Source organism: Silurus meridionalis, chromosome 22, assembly GCF_014805685.1.
Source record: "Silurus meridionalis isolate SWU-2019-XX chromosome 22, ASM1480568v1, whole genome shotgun sequence".
NCBI lineage: Eukaryota > Metazoa > Chordata > Actinopteri > Siluriformes > Siluridae > Silurus > Silurus meridionalis.
In genome coordinates this window covers 17,530,025-17,549,973 of record NC_060905.1, presented here as the reverse complement: position 1 = coordinate 17,549,973, position 19,949 = coordinate 17,530,025, and the positions used below count along the sequence as shown (strand labels likewise).

Genomic DNA, 19,949 nt, shown 5'->3' with positions numbered 1-19,949 from the left:
GTGATTCATACACGTGTGTGGACAAATATACACTGCGTAGCCAAAAAAAAAAACCATCTGGATATAATTAAGTAAATATGTACGATCTCAATTGAATAATTCCTGCAATGATGAACACGTTTCAGCTGCAGCAAGTTATTAAACCCTAACTGCTGCCGTGAGGAGCTTCTCATTTCTTATACCACCCTGTCAGAAGACATATCCTGCGAAGGGTCAAATGATCGGCCTAAGAAAAGAAAACAACTAAGCAGAATTCTGGAACTCCTAAAACCGTGTTAAGTTTTAACTTTCTAAGTTTCCATCACATTATTAAAACCTGGATAGTGGTGAACCATCATCTTCAAGGAAGAAGCGTGTTCTGAAAACGGCTTGAATGATCGTGATTGGAGATCACTTTATCATAAAAAAACAACAGTAGACCACAGGGCTATGTTTAATAGTAGAAATAAGAGAGTTTCTTCCTGCACTGTGTTAAAGGAATACAAGTGATTAAAGTGGACTAAACAGATGTGTAGCTTTAAGAAGACCACTTAGGCTTTAATAGGCTTTAAATTGCTACGGAACATAAAGATTAGACTCTGGAGCAATGAAAAAAGGGTGTTGTGGTTTAATGAGTCCAAATTTACAGGGTTCCAGAGTGATGAGTGCATCAGGGTAGAAAGAGAGATGGATGAAGTGATGTCTATCATCTTGTGTCTTGTGTAAAATTCTGTGGGGGATTTGTTATGATCTGAGGTTGCTTCAGTCAAGGTTCAGCCCCAAAAAAGAGGTCTGACTACCTGAATTTACTGAATGACCAGGTTTTTTTCATTAATGGATTTTATGGATATGACAAAGGCAGGATTTATTGGGTTTAAATTGTGAACGTGGTTCGGGAAGCATGAGACAGCATTTTCCCACGTGGATCGGCCTCCACAGATCTTAACCATATGGAACAATCTTTGGGATGTGCTCGGGCAGATTTAGCGCAGGGGTCCGACTCTCCCAAGATCATTACAAGATCTTGGCGAGAAATTACAGTTTTTCTCAGTCGCATTGGAGCATTTCTCAAATCATTCTCAGTAGAGTTAAACACCCATTTATCACGGTGGTTACGCTCCAAAACCGCGAAAAACGTATACAGTACTGTACTGTATTAACATTTTACTTCATTTTATAATTAATAATTATATTTTTATTGATACGTTTTATTATTTTAACATAAAACTCCATAAAAACAATTCCCTATTAAGTTTTTTGGTCGATCGTGCTCTCCACGAGAGACCGGGAAAATCAGCCAAACTAATTAGTTATGCAGCAAACGCAATTCCGCAATAAACTGGGGCGCCAGATAAAAAAAAAAAAAAAAAGCTGGGGATTACTGTATTTACAAACCAGTAAGTGCATTTCTCAAAAACAATGTGGGGGGTTTTATTGTTTGTTTGTTTTTGTTTTTTGCAAAAGCCTGTATTGTTCTTAAAATCCTTAGTTCTTCTCTCAAAAGTAAGTGTTTGTGTCAATGAACATCTCATTGCTCATCAGAAGTCATTTTGTCATAGTTTACGGACAAGATTGTCAAAAAGTTCAGGCATGTTGTCAGTATGACTGTGCGGGGTTTCAGCCTTTCCTGATGTAAACTACGGTTTGGGTTACAATGACTGAAAATGCACAGAGGCTGAATTTTTCTGTACGGCGTCTCTGAGCTTCAACAGCACAAATAAACACATTACTGTACGTGGGATGTTGATTGCAAGGGACCGAACAGGATTCAGGTTTTCTGTTTTTTTGGGGGGGTTAAGACTATTCAGATGCAAACCAGTATTATGTATTTTGATCAACATGACAGACAGCAGACGCCCAATCAATGAAATGACTGTTCTAAAGCGTTCGCAATTTGTTCAAAGCGAAGTGAACAAGTAGTTTTGAGAATTTCATTTCTGATCCGACAATGCAACCGAGAAAAACTGTAATGCAACGTAATCCTGTGTGCTTAGAAGGTTTTTCCATAAATGGTTTTGGTTCTGATTCTGTCTTTCACATGTTTGGACTTTAATTGTAAAGCTTCATGACTTCTGTTTGCCTCAGAGATTTACAGTTCATGTTTTCCAGTTCACTTACTCACACTTTTCTCTCAGTTACTGACACTTTCCTATTTTCTCTCTCGGATTTCACTGAGCTTCATTCTTCCTCTGATACACCACATGAATGGATTCTTTCATTCCTTATCCCCCAGCTAAAAGCTTGATATTAAGGGAATTTTTTTTCCCCCTTCTAAAAGTGTTGCTTTTCTAATGGATGCTGACCGGCTCCTGATGGACGTTATGTTCATGACTGCAATGTCGGGGCTGTATATATATATTTCAGAATAAAAAAGATTCATTCATTTTACATTTATAATAATAATAACTAGTTATGAGAGTAGTCATATTGTGTTTTTGGTTTTTGTCATGTGTGGGGGTTTTTTTTTTCTTTTGGTTTTGGATCTAGAAGATATATTGAGATATAAAAACTTTGTGTGTGTGTGTTAAATTCAGTAAGAGTTGGCATAATCTTTATGATCGTTAGTACGTAATTGCAGCTTCCGGTGTATTAGCCCCATCCTTCTCAGCTTATTTTATTAAAGGCAGCCAATTAGATCATTTCCATAGCAACCGTATTAATAACGAATTCTAATGAGTTACCACACCATCATTAAAAATATAATACTGAGGATGAAGGTATAAGCTACTGACCTCGAGGAACCATATATATATAATCGGTGGTTAAAAAACTGTGTTGTAGTTTGAACTACAGGAAATATGTAAGAAGAAAAAAGGAGGGGAAAAAAAGTAATAGAGGCATAAGAAAATTATAATAATAATAATAATAATAATAATAATAATAAATAAGTGGGTGCAAAAGTGTGTGTATGTATGTGTGTGTGTGTGTGTGTGTGTGTGTATGTATATTTGTGTGTGTGTGTGTGTGTGTGTGTGTGTGTGTGTGTATATATGTATATATATATATATATGTATATATATATATATATATATATATATATATATGCATGAGGTATTTTTATAGAAATACAGGGGATTTTGGGGGAAGTTGGGGTGTGTCTGTGGGTTCAGGGGTGGGTCTTATTGCAGCTGCAGTTCATGCAGTAACATTGGCAACGTACCAGGAGATCACACTGCTCAGGCTCGGGGGTTGGGGGGAACCGATAATGACTCATTGCGTCTCTGTGTCTCTATCCGTCTCCTCAGCCTCTCACCGTCACCACGCCGTCCTTCACCACCGCAGAGAACATGGCCGACCTGATCGACGGCTACTGTCGCCTGGTCAACGGCGTCGCCCAGTCTTTCATCGTCAGGCCGCAGAAAGGTAAAGCGTCCCCTCCTCCGCCCCGCCGGCTCGTTACTCCTCGAAGCCGATGTGCGATACGCCATCCGATAGCGCCTCGACTCCAGCTGGAGCTCTGAATAGAACCCCATTGTGTGTGAGAGAACATTCCACAGCAGGGTTTTTACTGTGGAGACGTTTCACCATTATATATGATTTAACCAGCAGATTAAAGAGGGGTTTGTTTAAAAGATGATCAGTTTTTTGGGGGGTGGAAGGATTATATGCTGAATTTATACCCAGAAACTTCTCATGGTTTGTAAATTTGTGCTTTTGCTGTGAAAATGATGAACAGAGCCCTTACTGTAGATCGGTGGATGGACAGGCGACAAATTCACTTGTGATTGGTGTAAGATTGTATTTAAATGATCTGCTAGATTAATTTAAAGCAAGAATCTTTATATATATATATAACATGTTGCAAACATGTTTTTTTCATGACCAACAGAGGGAGAGAGAGCACTTCCATCAATACCAAAGTAAGTACAAGCTGTCTGAAAGTGTGTTTTATCCTGTTGGGTTCTTTTATTGTGGTATTTTTTTTGCTGCTTTATATATACACACAGTGTCTCACAAAAGTGAGCGCACTCCTCACATTTCAGCAACCATTTTATTAGATCTTCTCAAGGAACCATAATATAAAAATGAAACGTGGATATATTTGAGTAGTCATTGTGCAGCTTGTATAGCAGTACAGATTTACTGCCCTCTACAGACATTATTGTCTAATTAACTGCCAACAAAAGTGAGTACACCCTAAGTGAAACGTGTCTAAAGTGTCAGTATCTTGTGTGAGCAGCACTACCTTAATCCTCCTGGATATGGAATGCTCTTCCACTTCTCCATAATCACATCATGGAGCTGCTGAATGTTGGACACATGTCGATTTTCCACCTTCTGCTTGAGGATCCACATAGTTGCTCAGTAGGGTTCAGGTCTGGAGATATACTTGACCACTCCATCACCTTCAACTTTAGCTTCCTCAGCAAGGCAGTTGTCATCATGGCGATGTGTTTGGGGTCTTTATTATGTTGGAAAACTGCTGTTCTGCCCGGTTTCTGAGAAGAGGACCTCATGTTTTGTTTCAGAATGTCACAGTACATGTTGGAATCCATGTTTACCTCAATGAACTGCAGCTCACCAGTACCAGCAGCACTCATGCAGCCCCAGACCATGATGTTACCACCACCATGATTGACTGTAGACAGGACACAATATTCTTGGTTCTCCTCACCAGGGCGTCACCACACAGGACACCATCTGAGCCAAACAAGTTTATCTTAGTCTCATCAGACCACAGGACAGTACAGGACATGGATCCAGTAACTCGTGCTCTTGGACAGGTTGTTCTTCAGCAAACTGTTTGTAGGTTTTCTTGTGATCCAGTTTCAGAAGAGGCTCCTTCTGGGACGACGGCCTGCAAACCGACTTGTTGCAGTGTGTGGCGTTTGGTCTGAGCACTGACATGCAGACCTTCTGCCTCTGCAAACTCTAAATCAATGCTGCAGCACTCATGAGTCTGTTTTTTAAGTAGCTTCTGCACCTGTGGCACAACACGAGGTCTCAACTTCTTTGATGGACCCTTGTGAGGTCTTGGAAAACCTCTGTATGACCCTGACCACTGTACTGTAACTCAGTTTCAGGGTGATACTGATCTTACAGCCTCGGCATCTTTGTGTAGAACAAAAAATTCTAATTCTTAAATTATTCAGAGAGTCTTTACCATGAGGTCCATTTTGAACATCCAGTGGTCAGTATGAGAGAATTGGATTCAAAGCACCAGATTTATTTCGCTCTAATACAAAATACACATATCTGTATGGTCGTGATAAGCAGACACAAAACATGAACATGATGAATAGGACATGTGGCTTTGCCTGGTTACACCACGTAAAGCTGTTATCATTGAGGGTGTACTCACTTTTGTTGCCAGTTAGACAATAATGTCTGTATGTTATTTTTTTGTGTGTGTGTGCTTTAGCATTGAGTACCCAACAATACACTGCAGGGTAAAACTTGCAGAAGTGAGAGTTTGAAGTCCTTATTGCTCTGTGTACTGCCTTTGCATTGCAGACTTGGAAACAATGAGAAGCGGATAGAAACTGTACGAGTAGGAGTTCGTACCATCTCTGTATCAGGTGAGAACCTTCAACTTGGTGTACACACCTGCATCTTGCCGAAGAAAAGAAAACATTCATAAGGCATCGAATAAGAAATTGTGAAGGTGTCAGTGAAGGAAATGGAATTTTCAGTAATTGTCAAACTTTTTGCGGTAATTAGTGAAGAAAAAAATACAAATAAAAATAAGGTTGTTTGTAGAAGAAGAAGCTGGCCGATAGTGGATTTTACCGATAGCTGGTTTGGATCGTACTTGCGTTAATCGATTAATCATTTGATAGTTTAAAATGGAAACTGGTAAAAACATAAAAATAAATCGCGTGTTAAAACAAACAGCACATGGCGTCAGTGATTCGACTCTAGAGTCGCCCTCGTAATGACAGCGGACCTTCTCAGCCACTCCAGTGACGGACGCAACCCAGAAAAGCTATCTGTAGCGATAGATTTACGAGGAAATTACAAGGCATGCATCCAGAATCAAACAAAAAGTAACACTCCAAATAAATAGTTATATCTAAATAAAATAATAAATAATAATAATAATTAAAAAAAAAAAAACATTTCAAATAACACAATTTGATCGTCTGATACAGGGAAATGTAACTAGTCCTGTTAAAGAACTGCAAGCAACTGAAGTATAGCCTGGTTCAGTTCAAGTTATATTTTAATATTTAAAGTTAAGAAGCATCAAATTATAATGGAGAAACAAGAGCTGGTGTGTATGGTTTCCAGTAAGTCGGTGCCTCTTGGGATCATAAACAGCGTGTGGTATCAGCGATTTGCCTCTAGAGGCCGCTCTCGTATAATGACAGTGAACCTGCTCAAGCGCAACCCGGAAAAACTAGCAGTACGAATTTTTAGACTGTCGGTGCTGATTACTCGTCAAACCGACGAAACGGTAGATCTCTAGTTATTTGTGCGTGCTATTTTTCCATAATATCTTAAAAGGCCACGTTTCAACAAAATAATACTGTAATATATTTCATGCACACTGATAGAGCAGAACCATGCAGATGCGTTTTTCTGAGGCAGTTTTTTTCAAGTGACTAATATGAAGACAGGGCAGGAAATAAGAACTGCATTACACAACAGTGTGAATCAAAATATTTTTACGAGTGGGTTCAACTCTGTGCTGTTGGTTTAATTATGTATATAGAGTGTGACTGGATATTGGCAGAGATTCAAGATTGAAGCTTGTAGATGCGAACCGAGAACCAACAGGTGTCTTCCAGACCGCAGCTGTGACGGTGTGTGTGTTGCCAGAAGCGCATACTTGAGCCATCTTGATGTTTCCGGATCAGAATTGCGCCGTCACCAGGAAAACACATAAGCTCGAAAGGCACAATTCAACACTTGCACACTCACACATACCCGTTTCCTCGTTCTCAAGTCGATTTAGATCTTAATGTCTCGTAATTCGGTGGGAGACGAGAACGGAAAGCAGGAGAGACTCTGCCGTGGCAGCGTGCGTTTGTAGCCTGAGGGCTGCAGGAAAGGCTGCTGACGTGCCGACGATGTGCAGGCAGAGTGTAAATGAGCTGCCTGTGTGACGGGTCAAGAGTCAAGCATGTGCATGCGAGGGTCCGTGTTTTTCGACAAACGCGCTCACGTGATAGCTGCAGACAAATGCGACGGGCGTCACTGCTCTATACGTTTTGATTATACAGGCACATTGTGGTGCTCATGTGTGTTAACTAAGAGATTCTTTCAATTTTATTGATTTCTTTTTTACATTTGAATGTGAGTTTGGTCATCAATATTTCATCTTTTTTTGGTACAAGAAACTCAAATTTGACTATATATGCTCATTAGAGTTTGAAATATGAGCTTTATAATACCACTTTGTGAACAATCGAATGGCGTTTGTAATTCAGAAGACAAGTTTACGGGTTAATGAGCATGTGTGTTGTAAGTAAATGTATTCAGAAGAGTCAGATTAATTAATGGCATTGAAACTGCACAAGGCACCGAAACAAAAACAATTAAATTTTGTTCCTTCCTATGCTAACAGACTGCACACATGTAAAAAAACACCTCTTGGTTATTACTGGTCAAGTTCCTCAGTCAGTTTGGGTTTTCAGCAAAGTGATAGTGATCAGTGTCTCAGAAACCAGGCCAATGCATTGCCATCATTTCAGTCCACAATGTGTACACTGTTCATTCCATTTTCGCTGTTTTCATTTGCTTCCTGTTCTCCTTTTGTTTTTAATTCTTTCTCTCTTCCATTCCTCCGTTCTCCTCCTTCTGAAGACTCGCCGACTCCAACGCCACCCAAAGCAGCTAAAGCTCGTCGCTTCCTCCTCCCTTTTGTCTTCTGCTCCCATGATTCTCCACCTAAGGGTAGCTTTCACGTGGTCTCTGTTTGTTTGTATATTAGTGTGTGATTTCATACTAACACGCTCATGTGATGTGTGCGCCTTCCTTCCTGCTTCTCTAACGCTTCTGTATTAGCCCTGATACATTTCTTTCCCCTGATAATTCATTACAGCAGAGTGAAATTTTGAGAGATATTAGGAAGCTGGGGTCAGAGTGCAGGGTCAGCCATTATACAGAGGGTTAGGGGCCTTGCTTAAGAGCCCAAGAGTGCCCAAAGTCTTAATCATGTGATGGGTTCAGAGTATGGAGGCGCGTCTTCATAACTGAGGCCGATGCGGTTAGAATCTCGATGCATAGCCAACGATGCGGTACATTAAAGATGCATATGAAGCAGCAAGCGATGATACGCCTCGGTCTCCGTAGCGTTGTGATACGTCATATTCATGTAGCAGCAGTGGCGCAGAGAGAACGCACTCGAGAAACAGTCAACAAATATAAAATATTGGTAATTTTCTAAATGATACAAGTATAGCGCATCTTCTAATAATTATATAGAAATAAATAGTTTTTTCCCCAACGCAAACGTTAAAAATGATTAACGTTTTATTACAGTGGATGTGCCCTCGTTTTATACCACTCCTGTCCACCAGAGACTTTTTTTAAAATCCAGATAAAGTAGAAAAACACATTATATATAAGTAACAATCTGAGTACATTCACATAAAATGCGCGATTTCTTATTTTTAGTATTTTTCCGCATAGGTTTGTAATCAGGAACTGGTTTTCGTTTTCCCTCAAACTAAGATTTTGTTAGTTTGTTTGGTTTTTGTTTGGTTTTTAAAGAATTTGACCATGCTGTGATCTCTGTATGAAGTGGCTGTGCCTCTCCTTCTGTTTTTTTCTCATTGCACTTTGTATTTGTATCTTAAAAGCAGAATCATAATGAGCGCACCGTTTATTCCATTTCCATGACCTGATATATTGATGTTTTATTGTCCTTCGGAGAGGCTGTTAAGAAAGCGTGCATGCTGCAGAGCAAAAACATATCTAACTGTTCTATAGCTGGAATGCACGAAGAAACCGTCTCGGAGCAGCTTCCCTGCTGCTCAAGTGAATCCAAGCTGCAGAAATCTGGCAGCTCTGCACAGAACGACTCTTTGCCCCAGAATAGCCCGGCTCGCTGATTGTAGTCACGCTGCTGCCAGAAATCTGTTGAGGCTTCAACGCACAGACTTATGGGATACCGCTGGAGACAGAGGACTGGAGCTCCGCAAGCCACGTCAACACTTTATTTCATACTGTTAAACAATCGCACGCAAAAAAAAAACAATATTATAATTATATTTTACAGTCTTTGAAACTTAGAACGGTCCGTCCTGCTTCAGTAGGCTGTTCTTTAGAAATCCATCCCAGAAAAAGTTTTTTTTTTTAATTATTATTTTTATTTTAACCTCTTTTCTGGCAGCGTACCCAACAAACAAAACACTGTTATGCAATAGCTCGTTTCTGTAGCCACCGCCTCCGACTAGCTCCCAGTCCTACTCCCACTCTCCAACTCCTCGTGTGGGCGTGTGTGGTCTGCCTTGTGCAACACGAGAGAATATAAACAGTGTAGCTTTTCTCCAAAGCATGTTTAAATGCTCGAACGACAAACCGCTGGTTTCTTCTCTGCACAAATATCCACCAAGGAAAACATCCTGATTTTTCGATGGAAATACTGGTGATACATCAGGCTTGAATCTTGTATCCGAAGTCTATGGCCAATCAAAAGCAGCCTCTGCGATTCTTATTTCTCAAAGGAGTACAGCAAATTATAGCTAATTACAGTATAACGGATGTATTTCGCTAATGAAATCTCTCTACAGCCAGATTAACAGCATTGTATGCTTCTCTGCCATCACCATTCATCCCCCAAGGAATACGCTAATGTAATACACTACTTCAGAGAGATTTTATTCGTATCACATTTAATGAATATTCCTTATAGGTCTTATTTTTACATTTTGAAATTTCACGGACACATCAGATTTCAGTTTTTTTGGTGACGCTTTCAGCCAATAAAGAGTTGACCCTGAATAAGTAGATCGCTGAAACCCCATTTACATCCAGGTTTTGGTGAGTCTGTGGAATCTTCAGGTTAGAAATCCTACCTGGGATCAGCCAGCATGCTATAAGTTGCTGATTTTATGTGCTGGGCTGTTTGACTTAATCGGATAATTATGTGAGATAATTGAGCAAGACCCTTCAATTACTATGGAAGTTAATATTTTTGTAACGTTTTAAGTCACTAAAGAGTTCAAGGTACATTTGGCATATGTACAGAGGTCCGTGACAGTTTGTGCGACGTGAAGCTTAAGTGTGTTTATAAAGTAAGTTAGCGTTCAGACAGCCGCAAACCAATTCTGCCATTTCGCTCAGATTTCTCTCCTAACACATGCTGAACCTTGAGGAACCTGTACCTACAGAACCTGAGGGGTTTTTGTATTTTAACCCATTCTGTGTAAACTGTAGCAGCAGTTGTGTGTAAAATTTTCTGGAGAACTTACGTAATTCTCATGGCATCCTGCTTGAGTCAGGGTTCCTGAGATCAGGTTTTTCTTAAGTTCTGCACTTTATTTGCATATAAATATCATATCTAGCTCCATTTTTGCTGTAAAAGTCTTATAAACAGGGTTTTCACTGGGTAAAAAAAAAGTCTAAAATCTAATATAATCAAAAAATTTTACATTTGCTGTTCTAGCTCTTCTTTAAATTGCTTCCGCAGCACTTAAATGTAATTCACTGTATTGCATACTACAAATGAGACCAGCTGTCATTATCGGACTGTACAAGCATAAAACTGATTTTATTTTTTAGCTATGGGGAAGTGCAAGTTTAGCGATACTTGGCTTAAAAAAATTATTTAGACAATTTAAACAAGCAACGTATTTGTAGACGTGTTTTTGATATTGTGATATACTGTAGGTGTTGCATTTTATTCTCAATGGTCTGTAAAAGGTCTCACAAAGTCTTAAATTTGACTTTGAAACCTGCAGAAACCCCTGCATAAAGCAGAGCTCCTGAAAGGTTAAACGGGTCTGAAAGTGCTGACCACATTCCTTCACAAACAGGTTTTTATCCCTGGGAATTTAGAAGCATAATGGCACATTTTCCGATCGCGCACCAGGTGTTTACAAACTCCCGCACATTCCATTAACACCACTCAGCTGCTTCATTCCTTACAGAAACATCCCGACTCGGCGCTTTCTCCACCAGACAGGCGTCTGTATTAACCTTTTTAACCATATTAACCTCCACCTCGAATGTGATGTACACTTGTGGATGACACGATGCAGTAACCTCTCCTGTTTTTATGTTTTTTTTACCCCCTCCCTCTGTGTCTTCTCCGTTTGCATGCCCTCTTCGGACCTGCAGAAGATATTAGTGGGGATGGTAAAGTCTTATGCCTTTCATCTCGCATGTTTTCACCTTGATCCGATGCTATCAGCTTGATGAGATCAGATGTAGATAGACTGCGAAAAAGTTCCAGGCGGGTGTGAAAAGCAAGAGTTCTTTTATAAATGAAAGTGTTCATCAATAAACAAAATAAAATGTAAGTGAACAGAAATCAAATTGATATTTGGTGGTACCACCGCATCAGATCTTCTAGGTACACTTGCACATCGTTTTTCGAAGGAACTTAGCAGGTAGGTCGTTCCAAACAGCTTCGGGACCTAAACGCAGATCTTCTGTAGACGTAGGCTGCCTCAAATCCTTTGGTCTCTTCATGTACTCGCAGACAGACACGATGATGTTGAGATCAGGGCTCTGTTGGGGACAGAACTATTACTTCCATGTCTTTACGCTGGAGATTAGTTCTTAATGTCATTGGCTCTATGTTTGGGGTCATTGTCCTGCTACAGGGGGCCAATCAGATGCCTCCCTGAGGGTACCGCATGATGGAAAAGTATCTGCCTGTACTCCTCAGCATTCAGAGCACTATTAATCCTGACCAAATCTCCAACTTTGTTTGTAGAAAAGAAGCACCAAACTTATAGGAAACCTCCACCATGCTTCACTGTTGCCTGTAGACACTAATTATTGTATCGCTTTCCAGTCCAGAGAACCTGCTGCCATGTTCCTGCCCTCAGTTCCTGTTTTCATGCACAGATGAGTCGCTTAGCCTTGTTTTCATGTCGGAGGTGTGGCTTTTTGACCGCAATTCTTCCATGAAGGCCACTCCTGGCCAGACTTGTCTCAGATATTAAATTGGGGGTAGCTGGATCCCACTTGTTTCTGCCAGTTCTTTGCTGATGGCACCTCTGGACATCTGATATTGAAGGGAAATAAGCATGATGTGTCTTTCATCTGCTGCATGAAGTTTTTGCCTGGGAGAGACCTTACTGATGCAGAAGAACTACCTTGTGTCTTGTTGCTGTGCTCTTGAACCTGTGGCATGACATGAAAAGTCTTTTCCGCAACTCTCTCCTCAGTAGCAGAGAAGTTTCCCCACTGTGGGACAGATAAGGATTTATCTTATCTTAGTTTGGCTGTTCCTCACCCAGTTTGAAGCGCCTACACAGCTTTTTCAGTACATGACAGGGTTTCAACCTACATATGAAATTGATGATCATTAGCACCTGCTTTGTAGAATTGGTTAATCAGATACCTGACTCAGATCCTACAGAAATCCCTGACTTTGTGCAAGTGTATTAAGTGTGCGAAACTAAGAATTGAAATCTGAAGGGTGGTCACACCATATACTGATCCGGTTTGGATTGTTATTCTGTTCATTTACTTTCCATGTTGTTTTGTTGTTTTCTTGGATTTAGCACCTTTTCACACCTGCCTAAAATTATTGCACAGTAATATACACTATATTGACAAAAGTATTTGGACACCTGAGTTTCCCAGCCATATGTGGTTCTTTCCCAAACTGTTCATCGCTAAGCTGAAGACCTACAATTGTATAGTGTCTTTGAATGCAGGGCATTGCCCCTGTTCACAAAGCCAACTCCATGAATATATGCTCTATAAGGGTTAGTGTGGAAGATCTTCTGCTATAGAACTCCAACACTATTGAACACCTTTGGGATGAATGTGTGAACACTAACTGCTCCCCAGGCCTCCTCACCTCACCTAAATCAGTATTTGACTACTAACACCCTTGTGGCTAAATGAATCTTCCACAGATCTCCAAAAGCACACTCTAAAATCTAGTGGAACATCTTCCCAGAAGGGTGGAGAAAATTATAATTGGAATAATTATAATACAATTGTGAACAAATGTGACATGTGATCAATATGCACATACCATACTTATGACCAGGTGTCCGCAAACTTTTGGAAATATTGTGTGAGTGTGTGTGAGTGTGTGTGTGTGTAATATTAGGGCTGTCAAAATTAACATAGTAACACATCATTTCGCCATGACGCACACATCCGGCAATTAAAACCGTCCGTGTGGAAACATAGCAAAAGTTCCTTTTGGTGTCCTGATAATTTACACGATTTAAAACACCATCATTACTTTAAAACATTTACAAGAATATTTGGTCTTCATGCTCTATGTTGAGTTTGGTTTCATCACTAATAAACATACATTTCCATAAAGCATCAATATTTGTCCATGCGCATGTTGATTAGAGTATTAAAAACTTTGAAAAGATAAAAATGTGCAATTAAGTTGCGATTATTCACAAGTCAACATGACAATCATACGATTAATCACAATTATATATTTTAATTGATCGACAGCCCTAATCTATATATATATATATATATATATATATATATATATATATATATATATATATATATATATAAAATTAATTATATATTTTTTCTTGTATCTTGTTCTTCTTCTTGTTTCTCATAAATTTCTGTCTAAATCTCTCCGTTTCCACTTCCATGCACATTTCTCTTACACCTTAGCATATAAGTAGAAGTAGATTGCCAAATCGGACGGAGCAAACTGAAGGGGACGGAGGAGTCACTTCCTTCCTTCCTTCACTCCTCCCTCACATGACTGTGCTGCCCTGTGATTGGCCAGACAGGCAGATGGATAAATATACACCACGCGAGTGTACGAGCAGACTGCGTGGAAAGAGTGGAAAGAGAGAAGCCACACACTAAAGCTTTGTGTTAGTCTGGAGAGAGAGAGAGAGTGTGTGTGTGTGTGTGCGCGTGCGTGCGTGTGCATGCGTCTAGTCGTGTGGGTGTGATTGGGTAGAGTTTTCCAGGCTGACTCATGAGTTTATTTCTATTCAGGGCCAGCGGAATAGTACACGGGTGTTTATTGGTGTAGTTTGTGCGTAGGTTCGGACTGGCCGATGTTGCTGTTGCATGGTGTTGTGATGCGCCGTCCTGACCGCTGCCTCTTGTGCTGTCTCCCCTACAGAAACAGACGACTATGCAGAGATCATAGATGAGGAGGACACTTACACCATGCCTTCCAGTAAGTACTGCTAACTCCTTCACCCTGACTGAAGTAAGAATGTGTGTATGTGTTTGCTCCGTCACAGACTCTCTCCTGGGACCCAGATGTTGCTGTCCGGCTCACGCCAACACTCTTGCGAGCATGGTTCTCTGAGCCGCCCACCACCCAACACATCCCTTCAAGCCTGGCTTGTTTGGTTTTTTCTTGTGGTGGCCAGAGAACTTAGTCTGTTTCTTTAGGAAGGCAGTTAGGAATGTAGTAATAGACAGAAATAGGCTTCCTGCTGCATGTAGATTCATTAACAATCCAATTTCATACAAATTAAAACGCAGACTGAGACAAATGAATCATGCCGAAGACATCGCTCTCACTTTACATAATACACACGGCTACACACACCGATCAGGCACAACATTATGACCACATGCCTAATATTGTGTCTGTCTCCCTTTTGCTGCCCAAAATAGTTCTGATCCATTTAGCATTAACAGCTTTAACTTCAGCAGTTTGAGCTACAGGAGCTCGTCTGTTGGTTCGGCCCACACGGACCAGCCTTCGCTCCTCACGTGAATCAATGAGCCTCGGCTGCTCAAGACCCTGTCGCCGGTTCACCACTGTTCCATCCTTGGAGCACTTTTAATAGATTCTGACCACTGTAGACTGGAAACATCCCACTAGAGCTGCAGTTTTGGAGATGCTCTGACCCAGTCGTCTAGACGTCACAATTTGTCAAACTCGTTTAAATCCTTACGCTCGCATATTTTTCCTGCTTTTAACATCAACTTTGAGGATAAAGTGCTCACTTGCTGCCTAATAACATAATCCACCCACTAACAGGTGCCATGATGATGTAATCAGTGTTCTTCACTTCAGAATGTTATAATATCATAATGCTATGCCTGATCGATGTATATTTACCTACTGTATATACTCCCCTTCTTACACTCCAGTAAGCACTTTATCCTGGTCAGGGTCACAATGGATCCATAGTCTGTCCCAAGGATGTTGCACAAGTGTCAGGAATAAACCCTGAATGAGACAGTGCTGTTAGTTTATTCATCTGAATACATATACTGGAGACCTTTACCTCTGTACAGCTAAACTGGATGAACTTGTGCCTTCATTGCCACTGAATTCTCCCACAGTGGTGCTTTCAGTCCTCATGTATGTGGTTCATGGTGCTTTAGGGGAGCAGGTTAGTTCTTGCCTTCTATTACTGCTTTAATAGAGCACCCAGTTCAGGTAAGGAACTGGCCCTTTATCAGAACACTAAGATTCTCGAGACAGTAAGGGACTGGGTTTTTTATTAGCCATGGTGACAATAAGGTGTCATTATTACAGAGTGAGTCAGAGCTATATAAGGATGCTGGTGCTCATGGTCATATGAGACTGAAGCACCAAGAACTTCTGGACTAAATACTGCCACAGACACATCACATGCCAGAAGACTTAGATACTGCAAAGCGGGGTTTTAAACATTGAGCTGTTTATGACGACAAGAAATTTGTGATCATTGTGAGACTTATGTATGTCTAAACTACTAATAGTTAGCTACCTCTTTATTTTTCGGAGAGAACGAGCCAAAGCCACTCAAGAACACTCCCATGTTTCTTTAACACGCGAATTACAGAGCCTTACGATGCATTATGCATATTTACTTTAGAAAAACAGTGTTTACTGTTGAATGAATTTTGTCACAACTATTGTAGATAATTTTGCATTGCCGACAGTAGAGGTCAACCGATATCTAGTTTTGATTGTACTTACCGAAAATCAAGTAATTAATCAATTTGAAATGGATTAAAAAAAAAAACCACAATGTAAAATAGTACTGCACTTTATAATTTTTTTTAAATAAATGAAATAAAGTTTGAGATGCTATGAAAATGAACTGAAATTCAAACTGAAACACTTTTCGCCTCTAGAGGCCGCTCTCGTATCGTATAGCGCAACCCGGAAAAACTCGGTATGGATTTCAATCAACTCGTCTGCAAAACCAATGAATCGGTCGACCTCTAGCCAGCGTGGCGGTGCTCCGTAGCACCCACGCAGTCATTCATTACCATTTACTGAATTGTTTGTCATGTTTATGTTGATGTAGCCTTCCTCTACATGCAGTCTTTAACCTCTTCAGCTGATTGCTACATAACTTTACTTATTCCTAAAGCTCAAAGGATGGGCGTAGCTTTTGTTTACGAAGTGTGTAAAATAAGATATTATTAGAAACCAATTTAAACTCAATGAATAATTTCTGATAGAATTTTTAGTGTTTATTTTAACCACACTTGCATTGGCTATTTAATATCACGATCACAGTAAATAAATGTATCTGTTTCTTCTATCCTGCTGCTGTGACATCGATTGACAGCCAAACGAGAGTTTTATCATAGTGAGATGTTTACGAGCAGCGCAAATATAAGCGATTAATTCACCTGATCAGATTTTATCGGCCAACTCGTGTCAAACATGCCGAGTGCCATCATTCTAAGCTACGCTTGTACTTCTGGTCATCTTGTCTGTCATTCTGTCTCCTTCATGCTCTGTGTCTAATTCTGCTCAGTTCTAAAAGCCAGCTCTCTCACTTTTCTCCCTACCGTAATCCCCCAGCCGAGTGGTACGGAGTAGACAAAGGTAATCTTTGATTCTTGTTTTCTTCTTCCTTTCACCTTTCTGATTTCTGTTTTTTCTTTTGTTCTTCATGTTGCTTGCTTGTGTTTTGTCGTGATGGATCTGAGGTTAATCAGGTTCAGACTTCTCAAAGTAGGAGAGCTGATCTGAAGGAAATATTTGGCTTTGCACTTATTCATTCAGCGACCGCAGGAAAAAAAAGAGTGGCGCTGATGCTACAGCAGTGATCTCTTACATGCGAGACGTTTGACTGATATTAGCCCTGGTCGCTCAGCATGCCTTTATAATTGTAACATTACAGTGTCATTTTATTGCACAGTCCTCGTTTACACAGAAGTGTGCACCACACACACACACACACACACACACACACACACACACACACACACTTATTTTTAAGGTAAAAACCTGCTTAACTTATAGTAGTTAAATCTCCACTATCGATAAACTCTGTGGACAAATGCATTGGGACACCTGACTTTTCCAGCTTTATGTGGTGCTTCTCTAGACTTTTACCACAAAGGAGGAGTTTGCTTTGCTGTGCTAACATCCTTTGCAGCTGAATGAATCCCCACACAAAACTTCGCAAGATCTAGTGGAACAGTGGGTTATTATAAGAGATGATAATTTGGTGAATAAATGTGGGATAAGAAAAGATAATATATAACTTTATTAATCCTTTTTGCCAGACACTGCTTTAGTGTAAATGAAAAAATAAATAAAATATTCTCTCTCTCTCTCTCTCTCTCTCTCTCTCTCTCTCTCTCTCTCTCTCGATTATACACAAAAGGTGCCAAGGACCTAAGAATATATATTGCACATAATAAGTTCAGTACCATATCAATCTTGTGATCAGGTGTCCACAAATTTTTGTCCATGTAGTGTACCGTTTAATGTGAAACATATTGGTTCCTGTTATCACTTGCATTAGAGCAGCTGTATTTAGAGCCGTCTTTTCCTCATCAGCCTCTTTTTATGAAGTGCATGAGGTGAAAATGTCTTAATACTGTAACATCCTGGATGGATGGAAAAACTGGAGACTTCTTCTGAAATTTGTATCTCTTGATTCAAGTTATTACTGTAAAACGTGCCAACATATCGAAACAAACGCATCAACATAGACCTGTGAATTGCCTTCCAACTACAGGGTTTCCGCTGGGTCTTAAAAAGTCTAAAATGGTCTAAAGAGGTCTAACATTTAGTAATTTAATTTTTAGGCCATAAAAAGTCTTATATTTGCTGTTCTAGGTCTTAAATCATTTTAAACGGGTCCTAATTTCCCGCTGTCCATCTAATGCTACCTCTAACGCTTACCGAAATGCTTCACTTTCTAATGTTTGTTAGTTTCCGTGGTGTTGTAGTTTTTTTTTTTCACGAGTCCAAATATAATTCGCTGTATTACGACTACAAATGAGACCAACAGGCAACAGCCAATCGGCTTTGTTATTAGAGCGAAGGGGGAAGTGCATTTGGTTATGGCCAGTTGCTAAAAACGTATTTTTGTGCGTATTTTTGTTCTTAAATTGAATTCTCAATGGTCTTAAAATGTTTTCAATTGGACTTGGTGAAACCTGCAGAAACCCTGATCTAGCACCATGGTCAGCGCTTTGGTTTGACCAATCAGAATTCAGCACACGTCGCCATTCAGCCATATATATATATATATATATATATATATATATATATATATATATATATATATATATATATATATATATATATACTAGCGTTCCTGTTGCGTAGTGTAGTTATTTTGTCATTTTGCATGTTGTTGCCTTGCCACATAGTTCTGATATTAGTGCATACAAATAAATAAATCGGTGGCTTCTGCTCTAGTTCTACCATGCTTCAGTTCCTAACTACTTCATGTGCTTTGTGTGTGCAGCCAGGGATTATGAGATCCAGCGAGAACGCATCGAGTTGGGCCGCTGCATCGGAGAAGGCCAGTTTGGAGACGTGCATCAGGGGATCTACGCCAGCCCAGTGAGCACCACCACACCCCTTTCCCAGAAACGACTCACAACTAGCACGGCCTAACCAAACCAAACAAATCAAACCATTCAAGCCAATTTTCCTGCAATTCTCTAAGAATGCATTGTTTTTGTGATGATGATGATGATGATGATGATGATGATGAGTATATAAGGTTTCAACCAGTTGCCAGCATATTATTCATACCCATTATTTAAAGTGCATGTTTGGTGTCCAGAGGTTTTAGAGCAGAATTTTAGCTTCCACTAAAACCACCCCACGAGGGTCGACGAATATGTTTTTTATTTCTATTATATCCGCAAAATGTTCAGCGTTGGCTCTCGTACATGCCTCGACTGGATGTCATGGTTTGTCAAATGCTTTGTTGTCTGGTTTTCAGGAGAACCCTTCTCTGTCCGTGGCCATTAAAACGTGTAAGAACTGCACCTCGGATAGTGTGCGGGAGAAATTCCTGCAGGAAGCCTGTGAGTAAGACAAACCTACTGCAGCAGACACGTCTGGACGTCCTGTAAATGTTGCCAAATCCGGTTAATAAGGTTGCATTTAATAAAAATAAAAAGACTCGTTTGGAAAGTCTGGTGTTCTCCAACCAGTTTGAAACTACAGCAACCAGAACATTTGATTCCAAGTGTGAAAGGTGGCACCAAACGAGCTAGTTCATCCACCATTTAATCCTTCGCTAGCATACCACGTTGCTTTTTTATTCAGTGAATCAGCATATTTAATTGCTGATGTTTAATTCCTGTTAACAGCAGCACTCGCAATTTTTCTAGCTGAAAGGTTTATATTAATGCCTTCATCCTAATTTGCTATCGTTTCGATTCTATTTGATTTCGTATCAGAAGACTTAACAGCTTTTATTGTTACAATTCTGTTTTGCTGCTGTTCCAAATAGCAATTGATTTGCTTTTTTTTTGGGAGTTTATTAATCTGTTGGAAAATCCATAATATTAATTGAAATACCTTTTGTTTCATATTCCACAGTGACGATGCGGCAGTTCGACCATCCCCACATTGTCAAACTGATTGGTGTAATCACAGAGAACCCGGTGTGGATCATCATGGAGCTCTGCACCCTCGGCGAGGTGAGGTTTACTCACTTACCGTTAGTGTTATA

At 40.0% G+C, this 19,949-nt stretch overlaps 1 protein-coding gene across 13 annotated transcripts in view; it reads left to right on the top strand.

Moving 5' to 3' along the window:
• Window positions 1–19,949, top strand: part of ptk2aa (protein tyrosine kinase 2aa) — a 115,560-nt gene that overhangs the window by 74,066 nt on the left and 21,545 nt on the right. For 4 of the 13 annotated variants that reach the window (XM_046835361.1, XM_046835354.1, XM_046835350.1 and 1 more), the window contains 10 exons: window positions 3,225–3,342; window positions 3,809–3,839; window positions 5,434–5,498; window positions 7,729–7,818; window positions 11,209–11,226; window positions 14,174–14,230; window positions 16,820–16,843; window positions 18,726–18,823; window positions 19,212–19,296; window positions 19,817–19,917. In XM_046835361.1, the coding sequence (XP_046691317.1) occupies window positions 3,225–3,342; window positions 3,809–3,839; window positions 5,434–5,498; window positions 7,729–7,818; window positions 11,209–11,226; window positions 14,174–14,230; window positions 16,820–16,843; window positions 18,726–18,823; window positions 19,212–19,296; window positions 19,817–19,917 (687 nt within the window). The remainder of the gene's footprint in view (window positions 1–3,224; window positions 3,343–3,808; window positions 3,840–5,433; window positions 5,499–7,728; window positions 7,819–11,208; window positions 11,227–14,173; window positions 14,231–16,819; window positions 16,844–18,725; window positions 18,824–19,211; window positions 19,297–19,816; window positions 19,918–19,949) is intronic. The other 9 variants (XM_046835352.1, XM_046835353.1, XM_046835356.1 and 6 more) reach the window with 5 other exon arrangements.